The following is a 17,100-nucleotide window of genomic DNA, read 5'->3' as shown; positions in this document are numbered from 1 at the left end:
TCGACCTAAAAACGCAGTACCAATTGACGAAACTCCAGAAAGACTCCAGGGGCGCCGCCGCCATCGCGAAACTCCAATTCGGGGGACATAAGTCTCTGTTCCGGCACCCTGCCGGGACGGGGAAGTGCCCCCGGAAGCCATCTCCATCAACGCCACCGCCTCCATCATGCTCCGTGAGTAGTTCCCCCATGGACTACGGGTTCTAGCAGTAGCTAGTTGGTATTCTCTCCTCCATGTACTTCAATACAATGATCTCATGAGCTGCCTTACATGATTGAGATCCATCTGATGTAATCAGTGTTGTGTTTGTTGGGATCCGATGGATGATACATTATGATAGTCTATCTATAAAGTTTGTGAAGTTATTGTTGCTGCAATCTTGTTGTGTTTAATGCTTGTCACTAGGGCCCGAGTGGCATGATCTTAGATTTAAGCTCTATATGTATTGCTTAGATTGTATCTACAAGTTGTATGCACATGTCGCTGTCCGGAACCAAAGGCCCCGAAGTGACAGAAATCGGGACAACCGGAGGGGATGGCGGTGATGTGAGGATCACATGTTTTCACGGAGTGTTAATGCTTTGCTCCGGTACTCTATTAAAAGGAGTACCTTAATATCCAGTAGATTCCCTTGAGGCCAGCCACATTTGGTAGGATAAAAGATGTTGTGCAAGTTTCTCATTGCGAGCACGTACGACTATATATGGAAAACATGCCTACATGATTAATGAATTGATGTTCTATCTTAATGCTTTATCAATCCTATCAATTGCCCAACTGTAATTTGTTCACCCAACACCTGTCACTTGTTATTGGAGAGTTACCACTAGTGTAGATCGCTGGGAACCCCGGTCCATCTCTCATCATTATATACTCATTCTATATGTCATTGGAAGTAGTATCAACTATTTTCTGGTGCCATCACCTCTGTGTTATTGCTACTGCTGCTGTGTTACTATTACTATTGCTCTCATATTACTGCTACTTTCACATCACCCCTGTTACTAGTGCTTTTCCAGGTGCAGCTGAATTGACAACTCAGTTGTTAAGGCTTATAAGTATTCTTTACCTCCCCTTGTGTCGAATCAATAAATTTGGGTTTTACTTCCCTCGAAGACTGCTGCGATCCCCTATACTTGTGGGTTATCAAGCATGCAAGATCATAAACAACACATTGATAATAGATTGATAATCAACATAGCATAGTATTCTCTATTCATCGGATCCCAACAAACACAACATGTAGCATTACAGATAGATGATCTTGATCATGTTAGGCAGCTCACAAGATCCAACAATGAAGCACAATTAGGAGAAGACGACCATCTAGCTACTGCTATGGACCCATAGTCTAGGGGTGAACTACTCACTCATCACTCCGGAGGCGACCATGGCGGTGAAGAGTCCTCCGGGAGATGATTCCCCTCTCCGGCAGGGTGCCGGAGGCGATCTCCTGAATCCCCCGAGATGGGATTGGCGGCGGCGGCGTCTCTGGAAGGTTTTCCGTATCGTGGCTCTCGGTACTGGAGTTATTATCGACGAAGGCTTAAGTAGGCGGAGGAGATAGGTCAGAGGGCGCCACGAGGGCCCCACACAGCAGGCCAGCGCGGCCAGGGCTTGGGCCGCGCCGCCCTAGCGTGTGGGCGCCTCGTTGCCCCACTTCGTTTCCTCCCCGGACTTCTGGAAGCTTCGTGGAAAAATAAGATCCTGGGCGTTGATTTCGTCCAATTCCGAGAATATTTCCTTACTAGGATTTCTGAAACAAAAAACAGCAGAAAACATCAACTGGCTCTTCGGCATCTTGTTAATAGGTTAGTGCCGGAAAATGCATAAATATGACATAAAGTATGCATAAAACATGTAGGTATCATCAATAAAGTGGCATGGAACATAAGAAATTATCGATACGTTGGAGACGTATCACGCTGCGAGGGGCCCTCGGTCGCTCGCGGGAGCAACGCGAGAGCCAACCCTCGCGCTTTGTTCTTTTCCAACTGCCCCCAACATTGACTCACGAGTTGAGGGCATGTTTGTATGAGAAAAGAGAATTTTTAAATATTCACTCCAACTTGTTTTCGAGGAATGGAACCTTCACTCTTTTTCAGCTAGTGGGTGCTTCCACTCCCTCCCCTCGCACGTGTCTCTACAGTAAGTTGAAAGTCGCCAAGGCCTCTCCGGTGGCTCTGGCGGCCGGAGGCGACGAGAGAGGATGTTGGGCCATGTACAATGTAGTTTAGGGTTTTCAATAGTACGTTATATGGTTGTATGCCGAACTGGCGCCATGTCGTCTATCCGGAGTTCTGAGTGGCACCTCTCGAGCAACTTGGACCGGTCAGTGGCGGTGGCTCCTTTCTCTGTGGTGCTTCGACGGTCGGAGACAAAAGTAGTGAGCAAGTTATCGTTTGCGCCTCCTATCAATAGGCTCGGTGGAGCTCGACTTTGACCCGATCTCGCCAGATCTGGCCGCGATGGTGGTAGCCAGAGATCGGTGGAGACAAAATCTAGAACTCATGGGGTCGTCCTCGAAGCTTCTCTCAGCAAAGAGAAACAACAACGACTTGGTGGCATCGTTGCTCCAGTTGGCCAAAGGGGCCACTTCGCCCCCGCGGAGCTTGCTGCTCCAGCGGTTCCACTTCCTCCAGGCCAGCGAGTCAGAGCGGAAGATCTTCCTCAACCTCAGCGCGCCGCTCATCGTTGATCCCGCCCCAAGTGGTCTCGTCCCCGGCGGCATGGTCGACGGCCGTAGCATCGAGGTCCAACAGCGATGGTGGGGAAGAATTCGATAGATTTCCAAGTTTTCTGTTATGATCCTTTTTAGAGAAGGGAGGACTTTGTTGTAATTTGAAGTTATATTAGGTTTTTCTCTGTAACCTGTACCCACCGACTGGAATGAAGCTTATGGGTCCTTTCAGACTCAGCCCTTTGTTAAAAAAATCACTAGTTCTTATAATTTGCACTCGCTCTTAAAAATGTGCAATTAGTAAGTGGTTTTTTAAAATGAGTTTACCTTTTTTAACCTTGAAATGAATTTACTTTACAAGGATGCTCCATAGAAATAATCGATTTTTAGTATGAGTTGCACTTTTCTAGAGAAACATACAAGTACCAATGATTTCTAATATGGGTTACACTTTTCAGAATGAAATATGTTATATTTTGGGCTCATAAAAAATAACAAATCTTGATTTTAGCATTGATGAACATTAGTGAACAGTACACTAAAATCAAGATTTTGTCATTTTGTAAGATTTTACTATTTTTTTGCGAATAAGTTTTTGCTATTTTGGAATCTTTTGCTATTTTTACTAGGAGTTTATCAAAAATTTCTGAAACTTTAAAATCAAAATTTTTAAAGTTTTAAAAAAGAAAAACAAAACCGGCTACATGTAGCCCGTGCTACATTTAAGGTTTTCGATGTAAATATGGTTTTTTAAATTTTAAAATAAAGGGCTCCTGGAGTTGGGAATTTGTCCCGCACGGTGTACAGGACAGGTGGTCTGCTGCACTCTGCAGAGATCTCCATTCTCCGATCCGCCCCCAAAATCACCTCTTTCCCCAATCCTTCGCTCCGATGGCGACGGCGACGCAGCAGGCCCTCCCGGACGAGATCCTCGAGGAAATCTTCCTCCGCCTCCCCACGGCGGCCGACCTCGCCCGCGCCTCCGCGGCCTGCTCCTCCTTCCGCAGCGTCATCACCGACCACTCGTTCCTCCGCCGCTTCCGCCGTCTCCACCCGCCACCTCTCCTGGGCATCATCTCCAACGCCTCCTTTCTCCCGGCCCAGCCGCCCCACCCCTCCGCCGCGGCCGCCCGCACCCTGGCGAACGCCGACTTCTCTTGCTCCTTCCTCCCCTCCCGCGAGCGCTGGCAGCGGCACGACTTCCGTGACGGCCGCGCCCTCATGGCCGGCGTCCCGGAGGGGAGCACCGTCGCTCCCAACGACTACGACCCCCGGCTCTTGGACATGGACTTCGCCGTCTGCGACCCGCTGCACAGGCGCTACGTTCTGCTACCTCCGATCCCCGGCAACCTAACTGCTCTGGTCGACCAACCGGACATCTTGGATGTCGAACGCTTCCTTTCTCCTTCCGGCGAGGATGATGAGGAGGACGCGTCCTTCGTGGTCATGTGCTTGGTGGAGTGCAGAGCCAAGCTTGTCCTCTTCGTCTTCTCTTCTGGTGTCGGACAATGGCAGGCCATCACGTATGACAGTTGGGGCGCCTTGATTGCAGGATCGGTTTATTGTCAGCTATGTTACCGCTACTGCGTGCGCGGATGCTTCTGTTGGCCGATGCCAGAGATGAACAAGATGCTCATGTTGGACACTCGCAGTATGGAGTTCTCCTCCATCGAGCTCCCGCCTGGCCCCCGAACACGTCGGATTGTCTTTGTGGAGGCAGAAGAAGGCAGGCTTGGAATGTTCACTCTGCCTGATGATGAATCTGAATTTCTCCATGTCCTCCAGTATGCCGTGTTGCGAAATGACGGGGAAGGTCCAAATCAGTGGCAATCGGAGGCGACAATATCTCTGCCATTAGGTTCTCAGTATAAAGCCATGGGTGTAGCTGGGGGACATTTGCTCCTCCAGGTGATTCCAGAAGGCTTCTATTCTATCCCTAAGCCTGAAAGGCCAGACTTGGATTGTTTCACAGTGAATCTCCATACCTTGGAGCTTGAGTGGTTTTGTGGGATTAGGCATACCATTCTACTTCCTGACCTCTATGCCGGTTTCCCATCATGCTTTTCTGTACCAACTATTTGAAGTGGTAAGCTTGCTCTTAGTCTTTAATTTGCGTGTCTAGTGCATGCCAATTATGTCAGTATTAGTTTGATGGTATGGTATTGTGCATTGTCATTCTACTTATCATATTTTAATGAACAATGCTCATTGTTGCAGAGTTAAATTAAAGTGAGCTCATTTAATCCTCATGCGCATTGTTGGTGCTCGTATGATAATCTAATGTCTAATTAATTGTAGAGCTGTTTACCTCAAAAAAGCAAGGAGTGTTTGTTTCTCATCTTGTGAATATGCATGCTATCATTTGAGATTATCATACAAATTAAAAGTCAAAGCAACATCACATGACTACTGAAATGCTCCATTAAGTTGCACTTGGACATATATTGCCTATTTAGTTTTATGCGCCTTGTATATTACAACCTATGTTTAGTTCCATTTGTAGTTACCTCTTAACAGTTTCCATCTATTTAGCTGCACTTAGCATATAGTGGCTATTTATGTATCATGTACATATAGCTAACCCCTTTGCTTGCACTATATACTTCATGTCATTCCCTGCTTATTTCATTAGCATCTTCGTAGTAAGGTTAGATTGTATAAAGACCAGGTAGCATGACATTATAGCAGCAAACGAACCTCTTATCAAAACTGACACTTTATACCATCTAGTTTTAAGCATGGCTGCATTTTATTGTGTACATGATCTCTTAGAGATTACCATTAGATGCTACATTTTTGAATGGAAAGACTCTCAGATCAGCTGAGAGAGCATGTTACTATTTTTTGTTTTGGTCGTTAGTTGGGGAAGTGCCCTTTTTATTATTGCAGGGAAAGAGTTGTGAATTTTTGCAGCAAAATGATCACAGTTGTCTACTGTTTGAATTTAAAAACAGGCCCAAAGTTCCCACACATTCTAGGGTCCGGGGTGTTAACTTTTCAACCTTACCCTTTCTCTATTGACTTCAGAGTTATATACATAGGTTAAATGGGCAATCTTGGGCCTTGGGCTAGACTAGACTATTTGGGCTAAATACAACTTATACACATGTTCTAACACCCTCCTTCAAACTCAAGCTGGATCTGAGACATTGAGTTTGAGAACATGAAGCTTATGATGTTCTTTTGTTTGAGCTTTTGTGAAGAAATCTTCAAGTTGAAGATCTGATGGAACATATTCCAGGTGAATGGTTGATTGCTGGCAATGAGAACGTGTGAAGAAAGCATCCACACCAATATGTTTGGTTAGCTCATGCTTGACAGGGTCATTTGCAATCTGGATGGCAGCAGTGCTATCACAAAGAATGGTAGTGGGTGCATCACATGGGACACCAAGATCAGCCAACAGCCAACGAAGCCAAATGATTTCTGCTGTGGTGGTAGAGAGAGCTCTTAGTTCAGCCTTAGCACTAGACCTTGATATTGCATTCTGTTTCTTCGACTTCCATGCAATAGGAGATGTGCCGAGAAAAAGATAATAACAAGTAACAGAGGAACGGTCATCAGGATTACTCGCCCAAGTGGAGTCAGAGTAAGCATGAAGCTGGAGCTGGCTTGTGCGGGCATAAAACAGCCAGCGAGATAATGTCCCCCTCAAGTATCGAAGAACACGAAGCAAGTGACTATAATGAACTGAGGTAGGAGCACAAACAAACTGACTCAGGATATGAACTGCATGGGCTATATCTGGCCTGGTCACAGTGAGGTATACAAGGCTGCCAACAAGATGACAATAGCGAGAGGGATCCCTAAGAGGAATGCCATCAGTAGAGCGCAATTGCAGCCATTGGTGTAGCAGCAATACGAGTATCACTGAGCGCGCTATCAAATCCTGAGTGTAGCGAGACTGAGAAAGATAGTAGCCATCATCAGTGCAATCAACCTCAATCCCCAGCTGAGAGATCCTAGGTCTGACATCTTGAACTGCTCACTTAGCTTTCTTTTAACAAAGGCAATGTACTTCTGATCATCTCGAGTAATCAACATATCATCCACATAGAGAAGAAGCAAAGTACGTCCACGTTCAGATGTATGAATGAAAAGTGCAGGGTCATGATCACTGGGAGAGAAACCTGCAGCACAAACCACAGAACTGAATCGCTCAAACCACACGCGAGGGGCTTGTTTAAGCCCATATAGTGCTTTGCGAAGGCGACAAACATGACCAGATGGGGTCTCAACACATGGAGGTGGTGGCATATAAACTTCCTCTTGTAAATCACCATTAAGGAAAGCATTCTTTACATCCATTTGTGAAATCTTCCATGACCGAGCAGCAACCACAACAATTAAAGTACGAACAGAGGTCATATGAGCAACTGGCGCAAATGTTTCATCATAGTCTCTCCCATGAGCCTGCTGAAAACCTCTAGCAACAAGTCTAGCCTTATAGCGGTCCACTGAACCATATGACCTGTTTTTGACTTTATACACCCATTTACAAGTGATAGGGACTGATCGAGGAGGTAAAGGTACCATATCCCATGTACGTGTAGCCTCTAGAGCAGCAAGCTCCTCAGACATGGCCAACTGCCACTCGGGCACCATGGTTGCCTCCTGATAAGAATTAGGCTCACAGGCTGCTCCAACACGAAAATCATTTCTATATCTGTTTGGAAGCTCAAGAGAGGAGCGATCACGAAGAGCATACCTGTTTGTCTGAGAGGAATCATCAGTGCAAGGTTCAGTGGTACTGGTCAGATGAGCAGGTGATGAAGGAATAGGCGACTGAATATCAGATGAAACTTTTGGACGATGACTATAATATAAAGGAAAAGGCTCAATATGACGTGGGGCTGGTGGAACATAAGAGGAATGAGTGGATTGTGAATCAATTGGAGAATGAGGAACTGGTGAGGAAGGTGTGTCTTGTTGTGGTTGATCAGAGACTGACTCATCCGAAGTGAAGATCGGTGGAAGAGAAAGAAAAGAGGTGGACTCTAAAGAACTGGAGGATGACGAGGGAGTAGAAGAGTTAAAGAAGAAGGGCAGATCCTCATTAAAAGTGACATCACAAGAGAAACGAATACGACGGGCAGAAGGATCATAGCAACGATACCCCTTGTGTTCAAGACTATATCCAAGAAAAACACACGGGACAGATTGAGTAGTCAACTTGGTACGCTCCCGAGGTGCTAATAAAACATAACATGTACATCCAAAGACACGAAGGTGGCCATATGTAGGTGGAGAACCAAACAAAACCTCACCAGGACACTTGCCCTGAAGACGAGAAGAAGGTTGTATGTTTATGAGATACACAACTGTGGAAATAGCTTCACCTCAGAAATGAGTAGGGACAAAAGAAGAAATCATAAGAGTACGAGCAGTTTCAATTATATGGCGATGTTTTCGCTCAGAAACGCCATTTTGAGCATGAGCACCAGGGCGAGACAGCTGGGGAAGGGTACCCTCGGAAGCAAGAAACTCACGAAAGGATGCAGAGAGGTACTCCCCCCTGAGCGAAAAACATGAATAGCACTTGAAAATTGAGTATGAACCATGCGTGCAAAAGCCTGATGTATAGAATTCAACTGGGAACGATGTTTCATAAAATAGACCCAAGTATATCGAGATTAATCATCAACAAATATGACATAATGTTTGTGACCGCCTTTTGAAACGAAAGGAGAAGGACCCCATACATCAGAGTGCACTAAATTGAAAGGATGGCTAGAATAGGTAGTGCTAGAGGGATAAGGAAGTTGTATCTGTTTCCCTAGATTACAACCCTTACAGCGGAAACCGGCAGCCCAAAACACCTTGCCCAATAAGACTAGATAAACGAGAACCACATAGATGACCTAAACGATGATGCCACTGGGCGAAAGAGAACGAAGAGGTGGATCTTGACGCTGAGGAAGAGGAAGCAGATGATGCGAAAGCTGAAGGAAGATGAAGGGTGTCAAGCTCGTAGAGGGACGTAGATCCACTAAGGCGACGGCCAGTACCAATAATCCATCCTCTTGCTCTGAAGATCCTGCACATAACATGAGGTTTTGTTAAAACCAACAAAGTTGTCCATATCAGTAATTTGACCAACAGACAAGAGACTCCTGGATGATTCAGGAACAAAGAAAATATCAGGAATTGAAAATTTGGATGTGCAAAGATAGCCCTGATGAGTAACAGCGGTATGAACAGAGGCACCATCCTTCACTGGCTGACATGACACAAGCTGGGAACGATTAGAGGTGACATGAAAAAAAGCTCCTAAATCAAGCACCCAAGGCTGAGTAACACGAGAAGCAGACTAGCAGACTGAGAGGCAACAAACACTGATGCACTCATTGCTGGTTGTGGCTGTGGTTCACCTATCACAATAGCAGAAGACCTCCTAGTAGGGGGATGACGCTGCTGCTGATGTTGAGGAGATTGGGTACAATATTTTAACTTTGGGTGTAGGACAAAGCAACTATATGTGTCCAAACTTCTTACATTGAGTACAGAATTTTCCCGAAGAACCTCTAAAGGGGCCCCGAGGAGCAGCAAGAACACTGGTGTGAGTCATTGGACCAGTGGACGAGGTAAGGGAGGTGCAGGACGACCAAGGAGCTGAGTTATGTTGTTCTCAAATTCCTGCCTAAGCCTCATCACAAACTGAAACATGAAGGACTGAGCCTCATAATTCTCCTTTGCCACACGAGACTCACAACCAGAACGACTCTTTGGAGTCATTGACACAAGACTCACAACCAGAGCTAGGGTTGCTGGTGACCTAGCTCTAGCCGCCACCATGGGCAACTCGCCGGTGGCTGCTCCCGTCGTCTTCGCACGAGCTCAAGCAGGGCTTGTGCCGTCTCCCGTCGTGCTGCTCGTTGAGTCCAGGTTGGACTCAGTGATGCTGATGTCATCTTCATCCCGTGTGAGTCCTGATCGGACCAGGGCTGTTGTGCCTCTTCATCCTATTGCTGTTGCAGCTGTTTGTTTCTGCAAGGAGCTGCTGAAATCCGCTAGTCTGCCCGTTCATCCCTTGCTGTCAGTGTTGTTTTGCTCTCTGTAGCTGCTTGTTCCCTGCCCTGTTCTATTCTGCTCAGTAGTTGTTGCAAGGAATTTCTTGCTAGCTTGTTAAAATGGCCAAGGACGGGTCTATCTTTTCTATTGACATCAAGCTTGATGGCCCAAATTATAGAGAGTGGGCATTCTCAGTGAGAACTGCTCTGAGGGCTGTGTTGTTTAATCAGTTGCTAGTAGAGTAGTAGTAGCAAGTTTGCTTAGCCACAAATAAGGCATGCACCTGTACGTGCATCTACTACTAGTAGTAGTTGGTTGTTAGTGTGAAATTTCTAGGAAGAGCAAGTGGGCAGAAGCAAACAAGAACCTGCAAGGCTGCAGGAGATAGACTGACAAAGATGGAAGGTGATAAGCTGCAGTGATAAGCTGAAGAATGTCAGGATAGGGTAACAGAGAAGTGCGGCTGAAATTCTTAGCTTCCACTAGTCAAGTGTTCACACTAGAGGTGTAGTACGTGAGCTGGTTTGTGTAGCTCACTAGTAGTATAAATAGCCCCCCCATTGTATCAGTTCAACACCAAGCAGTAACCAAGTGAGTGAAGAAAACGCAGCTTCTTTTGCTGCACCAAAACTGCTCGTGTCATTCAGTTCTATTTGAGTCTGTGTGTGTCCACTATATGTGTGAGTAGCAACAACTCTTAAGTAGTAGAGCTGTCAATTGGTATCAGAGCAACCTGGGAGATGTCAGGCGATCGTCGCGCAGCCGCGACACCACCACCTCTCCAGCAGCAGCGTGCGTCCGCAACCCCTCCTCCGGCAAACGAGCGACGGCGATCGCCAAGTCGGGGACGGAGCAGGGTGCGACACGGTGGGGGCGAGGTCGTGGTACAACGGGAGGTGATCCGCGAGATGACTAACGGCGGAGGCGGCGGTACAAGCCTTGTCTTCCCGATGCTCAAGCGCGGAGACTACACCAACTGGGCCATGGTGATGGAGGTGAACCTGCAGGCGGCATCGCTCTGGGACGCGATCGAGGACGCTGCAGTCTCTCGACGAGAGGACAAGCAGGCCTTGGCGGCACTGCTCCGCTCCACTCCACCTGAGATGCATCCGATGCTGATCGGGAAGGGGAGCGCCAAGGCGGCGTGGGAGGCGATCAAGGTGCAGCACCAGGGCAACGATCGTGTGCGCGATTCACGCATGCGGCGGCTCCGGACTGAATTCGAGACGATCACCTTCAAGGACGGCGAGCGGGGCGGCGACTCTGGCGGGAACGGTGGCGGTGGACAAAAGGGTGGCAAGCCGCCGCCCAAGTCCTCGCTATCGCAAGGCTCCAGCGGCAACGCTGACCGCGTAAACTGCCACTATTGTGGCAAGAAGGGGCACTGGAAGCGTGACTGCCGCAAGAAGCAGCGGGACGAAGCTGCTGCGGCGGCGCACCTGATCCAGGACGAGAATGGCGGAAAAGCAGACCCGGAGCTGCACATGGCCACCGTCGTCGAGCTCGCTTCTCCTGCATCGCTAGTGCAGGCCTCCTCGACATCGATTGATCCACCTGCACTGCCTACGGGGGAGCAGGTGTATCTCAACGAGGAGCGCGCCCGCGTCGTGTTCAGGCGCACGGCGCACGACACTGACGCAGCGTGGTACCTCGACACGGGAGCGTCGAACCACATGACCGGCGACGACAGCGTCGGCGCCGATCTGGCCAGGCCTGTCTCCGGCAAGGTGCGCTTCGGCGACGGATCGGTTGTCGACATTTGTGGCCGCGGAACCGTCCTCTTCGTCATCAACAACGAGCGACATCACGAGCTGGCCAGCGTATACTGGATCCCACGGCTCAAGTCGAACATCGTCAGCATTGGGCAGCTAGACGAGCTCGGGTACCCCACCCACGTCGAGCATGGCCACATGGAGGTCCGCGATCGTGCCAAGGTCCTTATCGCCAAGGTGCCAAGGACGACGAACAGACTCTATGTGGCGCAGCTCCAAATCGTGCAGCCAGTGTGTCTGGCGGCGCACGCCAACGACGACGCGTGGCGCTGGCACTCACGCTTCGTCCATCAGAGCTTCGATAACCTCGAGAAGATGTCGAGGAAGGGAGTGGTGCGCGGTCTCCCCACCATCAGCCACGCCGAGCAGCTTTGCGAAGCTTTGCATCGCGGGGAAGCACCGGCGCTCCCCATTTCCCGCGGCAACCAAGTACCGCGCCACGAAGCCTCTTGAGCTCGTGCACGGTGACCTCTGCGGTCCAATCTCGCCGACTACACCGGGAGGGAAGAAGTACTTCCTCTTGCTCGTCGACGACAATAGCCGGTACATGTGGTTGTACTCGCTCGGTCAAAGGATGAGGCAATGCGGCAATTCGGCGTTTCAGTGAGACAGAGAAGGAGACGCGGCGTCCTTCCGCGCGTGCTTCGCACCGATCGGGCGGCGAGTTCACGGCGAACGAGTTCGCCGATTGGTGCGCAGAGCATGGCGTCCGGCGTCACCTCATCGCCCCTATTCTCCACAACAAAATGGGGTAGTGGAACGGCGGAACCAGACGATCGTTGGCGCCGTCCGAGCATGCTCAAGGCGAAATCCGTCCCAGCTAAGTTACGGGGAGAAGCGGCAGCAACGGCGGTGTTCGTCCTAAACAGATCCTTGACAAGGAGCACGGAAGGGAAGACACCATTTGAAGCCCGGTATGGCGTAAAACCTAGCGTTCACTTTCTTCGCGTATTCGGGTGCAAGGCATACGCGAAGGAGACGAAACCAGAGCTTGAAGAAGCTTGAGGACCGCAGCCGCCCGAGGGTGATGCTTGGGTATGAGGAAGGAAGCAAGGCGTATCGCCTATATGACCCGGAGAAGAAGTGCCTCCATGTCTCCCGCGACGTCATCTTCGATGAGGCTGCGAGCTGGGATTGGGGAGAGCACAATGACGGTGCCGCCACTCTCGTGGAGAGTTGGACGATGTCGCAACCAACGGCAAGACCGTCGGAGAAACCAGTGAGCGGCACCGCATCAAGCTCTCCTTCACCGTCACCACAGCAAGATCGGCTCCGACCGGGCCGCCATTGGTGGGTCGGCCCATCTCTCGCGGCATCGGACCAGCCCGTGCGTTTCGTCTCTCCACCGGCGAGATGGAGGCATCGAGAATCTGGATGCCGGAGTTGACCCAAGTCTCGCTCGCTACCGCAACATTCGAGACTTCCTCAACCCGGATGAGGAGAATCCAGGGCGGGCGGAGCGCCTCCTCCTCACTCCCACAAAGCGAGCCGACAACGCTCGCCGAGGCCGAAGGAGACGAAGATTGGCGGCTCGCCATGGTCGATGAGCTGCAACAATCGAGGAGAACCGGACATGGTCACTTGGCGATCCGCCGCCGGGTCACAAGCCCATCGGATTGAAGTGGATCTTCAAGCTCAAGCATGACGCCGATGGTCACGTCCTCAAGCACAAGGCCAGGCTCGTCGCGAAGGGATACGTCCGGCGGCTAGGGATTGACTTCGATGAAGTCTTTGCCCCCGTTGCACGACCGGACTCTGTCGAGCTCCCGATCGCCGTCGCTGCCCAATTCAAGTGGGAGGTCCACCACATGGACGTGAAGACAGCATTCCTCAACGGTGATTTGGGGGAGGAACTGTATGTGACTCAGCCGCCAGGATTCGTCGACGGCAACAACTCGAGCAAGGTGATGCGCCTCCACAAGGCACTCTACGGTCTCCGTCAGGCCCCGCGCGCATGGAACACCAAGCTCCATGCCGTGTTGGTGTCACTCGGTTTCGTACGGAGTGCTTCGGAGCATGCCGTATACACTCGTGGAGAGGGTGACTCACGGCTCCTGCTCGGCGTCTACGTCGACGATCTCGTCGTCACAGGAGAGGAAGCACCACCGCAATCTCAAGCTTCAAGCGACGGATGTGCAGCGGTTCAAGATGAGCGACCTAGGCTTGCTCACTCGTGCACTGGGCATCGAGGTATGTCGTGCTCCCCGGCCACATCACGCTGAAGCAGAGCGCCTTCGCAGCGAAGGTGCTCGAAAAGGCGGGCATGGCTGATTGCAACGCAGTTCATGTGCCGATGGAGCCAAGGCTGAAGCTCTCGAAGAGGAGCACGAATCCTCCGGTCGACGTCACGCTGTACCGCAGCATTGTCGGCAGTCTGCGTTACCTCGTGCACACGAGGCCGGACATTAGCTTCGCCGTTGGCATGGTGAGCCGCTTCATGGAAGCGCCCACCACGGAGCACCTGAGTGCTGTGAAGCACCTGCTCCGCTACATTGCGGGGACGATCGACACCGGCTGTTCGTTCTCCTCCGCGCCAGAAGGTGCACACCTGATCGGCTACAGCGATGCAGATCACGCTGGTGATATCGATGACAGGAAGAGTACCACAGGTACACTCTTCTTCTTCGGAAATTGCCCAGTGTCATGGCAGAGCCAGAAGCAAAGGGTGGTGGCATTGTCATCCTGCGAGTCTGAGTACATCGCAGCTGCGACGACGGCGTGTCAAGGAGTTTGGCTCGGCCGTCTGCTCGGCGACTTGCTAGGATCTGCTCCTCTCGTCGCTGATCTGCTCGTGGACAATAAGTCTGCAATCCAACTGTGCAAGAATCCAGTGTACCATGACCGTAGCAAGCATATCGACACGCGGTACCACTACATCAGGGACTGCATTGAGGATGGAACTGTCACGGTCGAGTACATCGGCACAGAAGAACAACTCGCAGATATTCTGACCAAGGCACTTGGTCGTGTTCAGTTTCAAAATCTGCGAGAAAGAATTGGCGTCATCAACCTCTACCGCAACCAGATTAGGGGGAGAATTGTTGTTTAATCAGTTGCTAGTAGAGTAGTAGTAGCAAGTTTGCTTAGCCACAAATAAGGCATGCACCTGTACGTGCATCTACTACTAGTAGTAGTTGGTTGTTAGTGTGAAATTTCTAGGAAGAGCAAGTGGGCAGAAGCAAACAAGAACCTGCAAGGCTGCAGGAGATAGACTGACAAAGATGGAAGGTGATAAGCTGCAGTGATAAGCTGAAGAATGTCAGGATAGGGTAACAGAGAAGTGCGGCTGAAATTCTCAGCTTCCACTAGTCAAGTGTTCACACTAGAGGTGTAGTACGTGAGCTGGTTTGTGTAGCTCACTAGTAGTATAAATAGCCCCCCCATTGTATCAGTTCAACACCAAGCAGTAACCAAGTGAGTGAAGAAAACGCAGCTTCTTTTGCTGCACCAAAACTGCTCGTGTCATTCAGTTCTATTTGAGTCTGTGTGTGTCCACTATATGTGTGAGTAGCAACAACTCTTAAGTAGTAGAGCTGTCAGGCTGTTGGATTTGATGACCATTTGAATGTTGCTCCGTTGCTGCGGATGAGTCTTGAGCATCACATCACTCCAAAAGAAATATGGAAGTATTTGGAGCAGCGATATCTTCAGCCAAGTGGGGCACTTAGCTACTCCTTACTGCAAAATTTGCAAAATCTTCAGCAGCATGACTCGTCCATAGAGGAGTATTATGAAGCTTTTACTCGCATCACTAGTCAGCTCTGATACCATGTTAACTTTTCAACCTTACCCTTTCTCTATTGACTTCAGAGTTATATACATAGGTTACATGGGCCATCTTGGGCCTTGGGCTAGACTAAATTATTTGGGCTAAATACAACTTATACACATGTTCTAACACGGGGAACAGATTTGTAGGCAGTCTTTCACTTGATTTTTCTCAAAGAGGCTGATCCAATTCTAGTGTGCTGTTAGGAGTTGGATAATAGTGTTTCTTCTTTATGCTGTAAAATTAGAATTAGGCAATATTTGTTGGATTGCCATCACCAGATTCACAGTGGCCTCGTCTAATTTTGTTTCAAGTAGTGTTGACTGGTGACTTAACATTTATGCATTGAGGTTTCGCTTATGCCCAATAAAATGTGTTGTTTTGAACTGTAATTATCAGAACTTCGGAAATATATTGGGGCAAGTTTCCACATCTGATTAAAGCATTTCCACCAGGCTGCATGCTCAACTTTTAGCATATCGACTTCTAACGAGCCTCTGAAAGTAAATGTCTGTATTTCATCTGTGAAGAATGGTTTCTCATCAGATCCTATTGCAGGGTTTAATCTGCATATGGAGGGTCATCTATTCTTGCCGGGTTGCTAGTGCCGATTACTGGGAACGCTGCTGGTGCGGATTGGAAGGATGGATCATTCAGTGCATCGTCTGGACTATGGATTTCTTTTGGCTAGTTTGAGTTCTGTGCCTGTCCTTGTGTCTTTCCATAATTCCATTACACGTATGTCAAGCGCATATTACCTTTTTCCCCAAAATGTCCGTAAAAGTCAAACTGATTGTTGGCAGATTTATTCAGCAGATGGATCAGTGCCGGTTTCCTCCCCGAGCAAGGCGAAATTGAAGAAGCGGAAGATCACAACCACGGCGGTGGGGTCAGTGACACCAAAAGCACCAGAGATGAGGCGGAGGATCCTCCCATACCTGATCAACTGAAGTCGCTTCTCCAAGTCTGGAACAATGCAGCCCATGGAGTAGTTTCTTTCTGGTTTTGAGTTGCAGAATCCATAAATAGTATTTTCTTTCAGTCAAAACTTGTAGTTGGTCTGCTCTGTGGGTTGCTCGAGAAACCCTTTTAAGTGAGGTAATAACTAATAACTGATAACGATGATGTTTTGTTTTCGCAATGGAAATGGATCAGGGCGTGAGCCCGTTCTTCTTAAAAAAAAACTGAGGGCTACAAAACTATACAAGTTCGTCCGATCTATGCAACTACCCTGAACTTTTTGCTGGTAAGTATTGTGGTTGCATCTTCTTTTTGCCTTCAATGCATTTGTGAAGTATTACTCGATGAAGGGATCGCATGTCATTGCCTTCAATACTACAGTGAAGACTAGCGGTACAGTTGAAGCCCACTTGCTACTTGCCCATGGCCTCTCCTGCACAACCTGGAGGGAGGACCAGAGGACACGGGCATGAGGCTCCCCACTGTAGAACATGCACTTTGCTGCGTGTAATTGATTTGCAGGAACTGCTTAATAATTAGCGGCAAAAAGATTTGTATGCTTGCACTTTCATGTACTCCTACTGTTTTCCGAGGAAGAATAAATATTTGTGATGGACTTAATCATTTGTCGAGTGCAAGTGAAGGTCGCTTCTGCCTTGCCCTCTAACTTCATCTAAAAGCGACCACGGCGACAGGACATCGGCAGTGAGAAACATTTGTAATGAAGTTCCTGCTAAAAATCGTTAACTATGAAACTCAACACTTAGCCTACGCAGTACCAATGCATCGTAGCCTTTCAAACCATATACACCAACGAATCGATTTGCCTCTGTACAACCTGAAGAAAGGGAGGACCAGGGCATGGAGGCTCTATAAAAAAACACTCTTTGCTGCGTGTAATTTATCTG

At 49.0% G+C, this 17,100-nt stretch overlaps 1 protein-coding gene across 4 annotated transcripts; it reads left to right on the top strand.

Annotated features, from left to right (window-relative positions):
• The first annotated feature begins 3,492 nt into the window (after window positions 1–3,492).
• On the top strand, window positions 3,493–16,373 carry LOC127331800 (uncharacterized). Of its 4 annotated transcripts, none has more exons than XM_071825973.1 (3): window positions 3,493–4,766; window positions 15,791–15,928; window positions 16,049–16,373. In XM_071825973.1, the coding sequence occupies exon 1, from the start codon at window positions 3,572–3,574 to the stop codon at window positions 4,760–4,762; it is 1,191 nt and encodes a 396-aa protein (XP_071682074.1). In that variant the 5' UTR covers window positions 3,493–3,571; the 3' UTR covers window positions 4,763–4,766; window positions 15,791–15,928; window positions 16,049–16,373. The 4 variants fall into 4 exon arrangements, with proteins under 4 accessions (XP_071682074.1, XP_071682073.1, XP_071682072.1 ...); XM_071825972.1 differs by having other exon boundaries at window positions 16,046–16,373; XM_071825971.1 differs by having other exon boundaries at window positions 15,791–15,970.
• The last annotated feature ends 727 nt before the right edge of the window (window positions 16,374–17,100 follow it).

The sequence above is a fragment of the Lolium perenne genome, chromosome 2, assembly GCF_019359855.2.
Source record: "Lolium perenne isolate Kyuss_39 chromosome 2, Kyuss_2.0, whole genome shotgun sequence".
In the NCBI taxonomy this organism is placed as follows: domain Eukaryota; kingdom Viridiplantae; phylum Streptophyta; class Magnoliopsida; order Poales; family Poaceae; genus Lolium; species Lolium perenne.
This window is presented reverse-complemented; position numbering and strand designations above follow the sequence as displayed.

Excerpts from the sequence above, each read along its gene's own strand:
- LOC127331800 (XM_071825973.1), top strand. The coding sequence starts at position 3,572 with ATGGCGACGGCGACGCAGCAGGCCCTCCCGGACGAGATCCTCGAGGAA.